The following is a 10,233-nucleotide window of genomic DNA, read 5'->3' as shown; positions in this document are numbered from 1 at the left end:
TGTAGAATGGAGACAAAAAGAGATGTGGACACAAGTTGAGTTGGTCCACGAAGACGACTAAAGCGTCTTGGATCTGATGTTGAACGCCTGATGTTTTGGTTGCAAAAACAGAGGACAGAGCACACAGACACCCAAGCCCGGGCATACTACTAGCATAGGATTCGATGTTGGTATCGAAGCTTCTGCTAGCAGTCCCGCTTTCACCTTGAAATCGAACCAATCTCCCATGCTGTCTCCACATTCCAGTCGTAATTCGCCGTTTGTCGAATCGTGTCCGTCGGACCGGATCGGAGTGGGGTCGAGAACGAGGCTGACTAGATTACGTCCCACGCATCTTCTGCAGCGTGGCAGAATTTGCTACATGCTACACTTGCTGAGAGACTAAAGTTGCTGATGGATATCTTGTCGTCGACAAACTGATCCGCAAAGGTGTCGGCGCCCTTTGCCATCGCTCCGACAAAGACGCAAATACTCTCGTTCTCATCTAGCTTCTCCACGTACTCTCGTACACGTACAACCTCTGACTCGTAGCTCAAGGTTACCTTTCGGCAATTGGGTGGCAGGTGGTCGGTGATGGGGTTTGCGATGACCTTCAGCAGCTTCTCCTGGGAGTTGACGGATCGGATGGAAAGTCGGTGGAGAAGTTGGACCATGAGACCGGCGAAACGCTTAAAGGTACGTGGGATACGGACTGTTGGGCTGACTTCGATGAGGACGCCTTTGGCGGTATGTATGTAGATTTGAAGTTTGCCGGCCTTGTTGATCGGAGAGTCGAGGAGGGTAAGGAGACACTAGAGAGAGGTCAATAAACACTGTGCCTTTGATGGAAGACTGTCCTACCTGATGAGTGATATCGGGTCTTGCATCACTGATATCGCGGTTCATCTTGCGCATAACACCGATGTGCTCGTCGCTGTTGAGGAGCGAATATTTCTCGTCGCGCTGGCCTGGTCTGCCACCTCCGTGCGACGCCTTGTAGGTCTCGAGACTGGCATTGGAGAGGACAACGATGAGGCGTTTGCTGCTTTTGTCGCTGGATGGAATGGGGACATGTTGTTCAGCGACGAGCTGAGGGAGCTCGGGCGGGGGGAGCGACTGGGTTCCTGACATTGCGATGATTGATCAGCTCCTATGCGCAGAACTATGTTGAATAATTTGCAGAGATAGTGTTGTGTGCGAGCTATTAGATGTGTGACTGCGCTTTGTTGGGGCTCTTGTGGTGAAGGAGGGGGAGGGGTAAGGGCAGGAGAAGAAGTTTTGGTGCAAAGAGCTAAAACCGACGGACGGCTCGCAAAGAAAAACAACAATCTAATCTAACAACTGCGACGACGGCCCGAAGGATAAGGTACGAAGAAAAAGAAAAAAAGAAAAAGAAGAAAACAATCAAGTCTGTGAATTGTACTCAAGTGAACTGGATTTGATTGAATTGTTGCTTACTTGGTCGCTTCACGGATCGTGATTCCGGGGACGACATATCTGAGTTTGGCTGCGGACGATGGTGAGTATATCAGAAGAATGCTCTCTGTCTGGTTCTGGTTCTCGGGATTGTGGCGGAAGTGTGTACCTATTGCTTGGTTTACTTTTACCTCCGTACAGACAATTGCGTGCGTAATTAACAAGCTGATGGTGGGCGTGAGGCAGATTGTGTGGGAAGGAGAAGATTTGATGAGAAGCTGCTGACACAAATGATGGTTGGAGAGAAGAAGTGGAAGAGGTGTTCTTTTGTGAGAATCCCTTGAAAGATGGGATGCGATGGATGGGATAGACTTGTGAGTGAGGGCTAAAGTTAAATTTAAAGCCGTCCTTCGGTTGTCCGAGAGAAAGTCCGCGATCCTAATGTCCCAAAGGGGCAGAGCAGCACAAGGTGTCACTACCTTAGGTGCCGGCTTCGGAGACCGGAACATGATTTTCTCTCACTCTTTCTCTTTCTCTTTCTCTCCCTGTCTCTCTCTCTCTGTCATCTGAATTGTGCCTCATGACTAGCCACCACTCTGTAAGTACATAGGGCTAGGTAGGGTAGAGGTAGGTAGGTAGGTAGGTACTTCTCAGCTACCGTAGCAAGTTGCTTTTCAGTATAATCACCTCAAAACTTCCGACTTTATTGTCTAGCTACCACATAAAAACACGAATATATATCATTTTAGCATTTGCATAGTTATCTAGCTATATACAGACTCATCCACTCAACTTCACCCTCTTTGCCTTCTTCAGCGTCGGTGCCGATCTCTTGCCCGCCCTCTTCGAACCCAAAGGCGAAGGCGGCCCAGTATACAACGGCACCTGATTCCGTTTCATCGTCGTATTCCGTTGCTTTTGCTTTTGCTTCTGATTTCGCACCACTCGAGTATAGCTCCTCCCATTCCTCAATGGCACCACGTCCTGCGCACTCGTATCATTCGCACCTCCTACTTGTTCACTCGCATTTTCCGGCTCCGACTCCAAGCTGCGAGGTTGGGGTTGGATACCGGTGTCGGGTGCAGTAGGGAGGAGCGCGTCGGTCTCTGCATTTGTGAGTCGGATGCTGTTTTGGACTATTTCCAGACCTGTTTTCTGTGCTTCTTCCAGCAGATGTTTCTCGTTGTTGACTTCTTCTTGCAAACTCGCAATCTGGTCCGCTTGTCTACTTCTGTCTGAGACACAGGCTGAAAGGCGTTGTTGTTGCTGTTTATTGAGAGCGAGTTGCGCGTTTAATTGGGCGAGTATCTCTGTTCGTTGCGCCTCGCTTTCGTCCAAGGCTACTGCATCAGCTCGCAACCATTCCAGCTCGTCTTCTATGGATTGTCTGGCAGCTTCTGCAGTCTCAAGCCGCGTTCGTTGGTCTGCGAGGTTGGTGTTTAGCTGCCCGATTGCGTCTTCGCGTTCATGTTGGAGAGATGTACAATTTCTAAGGAGTTGGCGTGCTTCGGTAAGTTCAAGGTCCAGTTGACTGATGGCATCCTCATCTCCAGCTTCTCCCGATTTAGATCTGGCTGCTTGAAGGCGTTGAATCTCTTCCACTGCCTCGCGTCTCTCTTGTTCCACAGCATCTAAACGTGCCTGTTGTGTTGCAAGCTGCTCGTTCAGGTCAGCAATTCTACTAGATTCCTCTCCGACTCCGCCAGCAGCCATGTTGGCAGCTTGAAGACGCTGGACCTCTTCCACTGTCTCGCGTCTCTCCTGTTCCAAGACCTCTAGGCGTAGCTGTTGATCCGCTAATTGATCATTCAGTTCCACAACCGCATTGGTATCTCCACTTCCTTCTGCAGAATCCTGAAGCCGCCGAACCTCCCTCAAAGCAGTATCTCTCTCATGCTCAGTAAGCTCCAAGCGCAATTGCAAAGTCTCGATTTGAATATTGAACCGCTCAACCGCACTTGATTCCTGGTCTTCAACTCCAGCTTGCGCAGTAGCAGCGGCTTCGAAAGCGCTCTGAACAGCAGCGGCTCTCCTCTGCTCACACGTATCAAGGCGCCGCCTCAGCTCCGCAAGTTCGACATTATGTTGCGCAATCGTCGTTCTAAGTCCATGCACTTCAGCTCCTAGACGAGCACTCTCGGTCTGGTGCTCTTGCCTATCGCGATCAAATACCTCGATTCGTCCGTGCAATTGGCCGATGAGGTGTTGGTCGTCCATGCTATGCCGGGAAAGAGCGCTGATTACCTCCTCATGTTCCGCGATCTTTACCTCTAGAGTCGCTATCTTGGCCTTCGTAGCAGAGTGTGCTGCCGTGAGAGCTTCATTCTCTGATGTAAGAGACTGAATCAGTGCTGCGTTTTCTGTATTGATAGCGATCTGATCAAGTTCTTGAGTTTTGGCTTGTGTGGCTCCAATTCTTTTCATTAAAGCTTCCTTTTCTTTCTTGGCATTGGATCTGGCTGCTGATATAGCATCGATTGCGTAGTCAAGATTAACCTCGAGTAATTCCGTTTCGGCAGTTGCTGCCCCAAGATCTCTAGTCAGGAATGCCTTTTGGTGCTCACAGTCATCTTTAGCTTCGGACTTCTGTAAACTGCCCATGCGACGTTGGTCTGTGGAATTGTTTTGACGGCGTAGCTCTGCATTCTCTGCTTGGAGTCCAGCAACGGTTGCGTTGAGGAGCGTTAACTGTAATTGCAGCGTGTTAATAGTACTTGTTTCTTCGCTTGATTGTTGAGCCTGGGCTGGACTTTGGTCTGTAGGCTTGTTTTGAGTCCGTAACTCTTGGTTCTCTGCTTGGAGTCCAGCAGTGGTTGCTTTTAGACGCGTCAATTGCGTTTGCAGCGTGTTAATGGTACTTGCATTGTCTGCTTGAAGTCCAGCAACGGTTGCATTTAGAACTGTGAGTCGCGTTTGGAGCCTGTTGATTGTACTTGTTTCTTCGCTTGATGGTTGAGCCTGGGCTGGACTTTGGTCTGTGGATTTCTTTTGAGTCCGTAGGTCTTCATTCTCTGCTTGGAGTCCAGCAATGGTTGCATTTAGACGTGTTACTTCCGTTTGGAGCGTGTTGATGGTTTCTTCGCTTGGTGGTTGAGGTTGAGTGTGGGCTGGACTATTTGAGCTTGAACTTGAGCTTGAGCCAGCCTGGTGATGGGCTCTGCACGTATCGAGGTCTGCCTGCAAATTACCCATGCTAACAAGCGCTGTCTCCAACTCATCTCGGACTACCTCCAACTCATTTCTGACTCTGGCACTCTCACTCTGTTCCTCATTGATCTGATCATACAGCTCTTCTTCGTTAGTATAATCATTTTCCAGCTCTTCAATTCTCTGATGTGCCAGCAATAATAGTTCGTCGTTTTCTGTGGCTTGAGCGCGTACACCTTCCAATTCCCTGACTTGAAGCTCCAAGCCTTCCGTATGCCGCACGCTGGCTGCGAGTAGGCCTGCGAACTGCTCCCTGACTTGCAGCGCGCTATTAGCGAGCTCGTTATCATGCCGCTCCTCCGCCTCTTGCAGCTCCGTTCTAGCGGCCTGGAGTTCGAGATTGGTATCTCGAAGCTCTTCTTGGGTGTCTTGAAGAGTAGCCAGCAACTTTGTATGCTCGTCCTGTTTAATCTGGGCCTCTTTTCGAGTGTTCGTTGTTTCTTGCTTGCGCTCGTCTCGAAGCCGTGCAATCTCCTGTTCATTTCGCTGTCGAAGACTTGTGATTTCTGCGTTGTGCTCGGCAATCTGAACTTCGTATCTACGGACTTGTATTGCTAATTGGGCGTTCCGATCCGCTTCATATTGCGATGTTTGGCTGGATAGATAATTATTCTCGGGCCTATTGTGTGCTGCCGAACCTTGGGCAAGCTGTAACTGTGCTCGAGCCAGATCTAACCTGGCATCTTTCAGTTGAAGCTCCTGGCTCTCGTTTAGCAGTTGAAGATCGCTATGCTCAACCTCCAGTTCTCGGCACGTTTTCAGCTGTGTCTGAGCTTCAGCCCACTGGACGGCAGTTGGTAATGGCTTGAGTTGCTCTCTCAATTTCTCATTCTCGCTAGTAGCTGCCGCAGTTGCCTGTACGTCAGCTTCAGCTTGGGCCGCTTGTTCTTCAAGACGAGCAAGTCTGGCCAGATACCCGTCTGGTGCATTGATTTGGTAGTGGAACGCATTTCGTTCGGCTTCAACTTCGTCTCGTTGCATCGTCATATCCTGTATTTCGGCACCTCCTTCATCCAGGCCAGCGGCTGTCAGGCGATCAATCTCCGCCTCCAAAGTAATCCTATTAGCCGCATACGCCCTATTTTCCGTTCTTAGACCATCGATTGTCTGCTGGGCGGCTGGAGGAATAGAAGTAGAAGCAGAAGCAGGAGTATTTGCCAATCCTCCTGCAGAGTTGATAGCTTCTTTGACCTGGCCGCTCAGCTGCGTGATTTGCGCCTGGAGTAACTCAGTACTCGCGGTCGATTGAGCCAATTCCTCGCGTAATGCTGTGATGCTTGCCTGGTGGCTCTCGGCCTGCGCGATGGCATCCTCGCGCACATTTGCAAGGGTTGCCTCAAGAGCTTCCTCGCGCTCTACTGCTTGGTCCAGCGCTTCCCACGTAAGTCCACTGTCCGACATATCAACATCTGCGTTATCAAAACTCATAGCAGCGGTTCAAACCGAGTCGAGACTTTTCGCATAAATCGGTTTGCAGTTGGTTTTTGGAGGGCAGAGGGCATTGTGATGGACTTGAAAGGTGTTATAAGCTGGACACAAAGGGACAGTGCGGGCTCTTCTACATCTTGACATTGACGGACAAAGCCATCGCCGGATTTGAGAACACGGGGGAGATTTTGACTTGAAATAAAGCAAGTATCTTAGAGCGGACATGATGTTAGGTGGAGAGACAGGAAATAAAAAAAAGAACGAGGTCAACAATGAATTGAAATTTTCTTTCTTCCTCAGTTTGAGGATGAAAAAGTATAACCATCTGTACTGAATGGATATTTGCTTGTAGTAAAGAGTAATAGGAATAGTATAGGCAACATTGCGAAGTGGGATTACTTGACCATTTCATCACAAGGCGAAACGCACTCTCATCTCGAAATTGAAGTTTTGCACAGCCAGCTCTGACGGCTCGATTCGTGTGGCCCTTTTACTCTGTATATCCCACGTCGTAATCTGCGTTCTGGACATGTTCTTTAATTGCCAATAATGCACTCGTGCTTAATTTGCTTTGGAGAAAGCTGTCTTGGCACGGCGGAGGATGGAGATGCTTTTATCGGTGTGGAATATCGTCAGAGCATCATTTGTGTAATAACCTACCATTAAGACCAGAATGTCGTGCGAGAAGGATGTAAAGCATAGAGGGGAGGTTGGCAGCAAGGAGAAGCCAGCCCAGGCTACGCGCGCCAAGAATTCCTTCCCAACAGAGTTTCGCGCTTTGAGCAGATTTCGCGGTCGTGGTCACCGCTCGTCTCTTCCAAAGTAGCAAATTTTATCATCATCGATAGCTTCATAGAAAGGTCCACGCCGCAGCGACGAGCCTTACGTGATTCAGCGGTACATACTGAGGGCAGGGTTATTTCGATTTAAGGTGAAGACTTGATTTTGTAAGATCTACGAATTGGTGGATACGATATTACGACGAGATAACCTCATGCATGACTAAGCTACTCGTACTCCGATGTTCCGTCCATCACGTGGTCCAAAAACAACCCCCACAGTGCTCAGTCGTCTCCTATTGCATCTCCTGCTGTAGCTGGAGCTCGGCGTTTCGTCCGGTCTTTCTTGGAGATGGTAACAATCAATTGGAATGTATTGACGACTGCAGGTGTAAAAACCCATTGGCCGGGTCCAGACTCTTATTTACGAGTCGCTCGGGGAGGGAACACAAAAACTTACTACGTCAATGGTTGAGTAGTGTTGACGGAAGATGTAATTGTAGATGAACACAAATGTCACTTCTCAGCCCTACCGGTACCTAGAAGACGAAGTGGGGACTCTAGGATTCCCTAATCGAATAGTGTACTAAACGTTCAAAAGACCTCCGTAGATGACATGTCATGCACTTAACAATGGCGCGAGGAGAATTCTGTGTGCCTGGCACTAGGAACTAAGAAACTAGGTTGACGTTGGGTAATATACTTAAAACCCCTCGATGTATAAGCAACAAATCAACAATCACAATCCTGGCTGCAGGAAGATGTTCCAGACCCACGAGTCTCTGAATTTCTACAAGACTGAAGATATACGAAGTAGACTCGAGTAAGATATGAGTACGATCCGTCGATGTTGAAGCTATCCAATGATGTCGAGGTTTCTTAGTAGCGATGGAGAACGGCGGTGAGGGGTGGGACGGGGTTGGAAGTTATGGCAGACTAGTTTTGACCTTTAATGCTTCATATATGGAAGTTGATTTTGATGTAGTCTCGTGATGCATAGGAACCCCCGAAACAAGCAGGTGTAGATGCACTATTTATAGTGAACCAGACTTGGAAATGTCGGTGAATTGAGGCGTCTCATCGTGGAACCAGGTACCCGTGTCGAGATCTTCTGGAGGTGCCTGCATGCCATTCCCATTTCACGTTTTCGGGCCATCAAAACCGGCAAATGGACAACAGATGCGGCTTAAAAACATGCACTGCAACCAAATACCATCAAAGAAGCTACAGAAACGATGCTTCGATTCTACCTGTCAACTTATTATACGACAATCAATAGGTCATCTTCAAGTCCCTTGCATCACATCATCTGGCCAAAGGCGTGCCTTGCATGTGCATTGGGAAAAGCATTCAGATGTTTGCTTGAACTAGACTGACTCAAACATCCATTATGGTTGGTGGTTTAGGTCAAGCTTGCCACAACCGAGACCAGATGATGCGAATTGTCTCTCGTGCGAGGGGCGAGGCCGGAACTTTATATTCTTTGAGGCTGGCCTGGGCTGAAGTGTAAAGGTACCGTGAAGTTGGGTTGGGTACGGTATTACAAACGCCGCATTCGCCGAAAGCGTGGGCATTGCATGTATCGGGAATGTAGTGCCGAGCAGCATGCCCCGAGCAGCATGCCTTCTCGTTCCCAAGTATGGGGGACCTGGTTCCGGAGGATGTGGTTTGACACAGCTTGACCCGAGATGCTTCTTGATCCTGTTGTTGTTGGTCTGTCGTGTTATGTTAGAGGAGGCTGGGCTGGCGAGTAAGTGCCAAGCAGTGAGCCCCTCATCCAAGCCAAGCCCCGCCGCCGTGCCCCTAAAACCCTTATCGAGCATTGCCCGATGAAAGCCGCCGTCGAGGAAAGACTTGCCGTCTGGTTACTCAGTATGACGCCAGGGACAATTTGCGACGAAGTTTAAAGTTCAAGTACAAGGACCTAGATTCCTACAGTACTCTGTAGAGTACTGCTTAGAACATCCTGTATCTCGGTCGCATATAGATTAGTAAGGAGAGTACCTTATTGCTGGTTCATATCCGTATGCTATCGGATAGCCGGACAGGAGGGGTTCTGGTTGTCAGCCTTCAGGGGGTTGGGGATAAGCCAATGCAGTGCACAGTCCGTCTGCAAGCTGAGCCCCTTTGGGAAAGGACAGGCACATTCAGGAACGAAGAATCCTGAAACAGTGTTGGTGCCAGCCTGGGAGTGGGCTTCGTAGGGCGACTAGAGCCTAGAGAAGACTAAAGTACGGGCGATGACCTGCCTGAACATGATCTCCTCTCTCCTGCCCCTCTTCGAGTGCGGTGCCCTGGCCTGGCCCTGGCAGGTACAGTAGGTACGAAGTAGTTACAGACTTAGAGTACAGTACAGTTCGTACCTATATCTAGCTGGTCGGAAGAAATAGGGGGGGGGGTAACCGCTGTCACTAGAGAGAGAGACTTTATTCGGTCCCAGCTATATCCATATCTATCTGACGCCCTACCCGATTCTCACTCATCTAGATGTCGTGCGTGTACTTGTACGGTATGATCTCAGCAATATAACATAACACCACACAAGTACGAAGTCAAGTTCACTCTTTCCCCGACCGTGACGAACCACCTCAAAGGCCGTGTCTGTCGTGTTTCCCACCCCTGCAGCTGCAATTCGTAAGCCCTCTCGCTTATCGTCACTCAAGCATCAGCCCTCCAATCCTTCCTTCTCCCGCTCCTGCCCTCTATCAACTGCAGATCTTGTCCTAGCATCAGCATCCAACACTTTGAATCGTCCCTCTACTCTACTCTACTCCATCTCCACCTCCTTCCCCTATCACCATCATTCTCCCAACTATTACTTACTTACATACTTCTTTACTGTATAGTACTCGACCTTCTCAACACTCCATACTCTTTTATCTCTATCATCATCGAAGCTTCCGAGTCTTCGTGTGCTGAAGGTTGATCCTAGTCGTCGATTACTACCTCCCGTCCGTACAGTACCTCTTGTCATCCCATCTCCCTCCCGGTCGCATAACCGCCTCCTTCTGCCCCTCCCTCGTCTTATCAACACCACCACTATCCCGAGCATTCTTCCGATAATACCAACGCACTCGATCGTAATATACTTCGCTCACGTCCTGCTAAAGAGCTACTCAGCACACCTGCCGGTCAGGCAGTGTCTACAACAATACAACAGGGGAGGAGCTGGGTTGCGGCTCATATACCCCTCGTACCTCATACACTTTTCGGCTTCCACGGCATATTCTCAACTCACATGTCTTAATGCGCTGATATAGCATCCTCCTCCATCACCTAATCTTCTCGCATCCTACATCTTTGACGTTCGACGTCCGACCTCCTGCGAATATTATTATCCGCTCTTCCCCGCCAACGATCCCCAGCCTCCTCGTCATTTATACCCCTACCGATTCTCAATACCTTCCCTCCCATACAACTCACA

General features: G+C 49.3%; 1 protein-coding gene across 1 annotated transcript; it reads right to left on the bottom strand.

The window, feature by feature from the left end:
• Window positions 1-314: 314 nt before the first annotated feature.
• On the bottom strand, window positions 315-1,110 carry EMG1 (Ribosomal RNA small subunit methyltransferase NEP1; the record flags this gene model as incomplete). Its single annotated transcript, XM_031152974.1, has 2 exons — window positions 315-791; window positions 841-1,110. The coding sequence occupies 2 exons, from the start codon at window positions 1,108-1,110 to the stop codon at window positions 315-317; spliced, it is 747 nt and encodes a 248-aa protein (XP_031002440.1).
• Window positions 1,111-10,233: the final 9,123 nt, after the last annotated feature.

The sequence above is a fragment of the Lachnellula hyalina genome, assembly GCF_007821495.1.
Source record: "Lachnellula hyalina strain CBS 185.66 chromosome Unknown contig00168, whole genome shotgun sequence".
In the NCBI taxonomy this organism is placed as follows: domain Eukaryota; kingdom Fungi; phylum Ascomycota; class Leotiomycetes; order Helotiales; family Lachnaceae; genus Lachnellula; species Lachnellula hyalina.
This window is presented reverse-complemented; position numbering and strand designations above follow the sequence as displayed.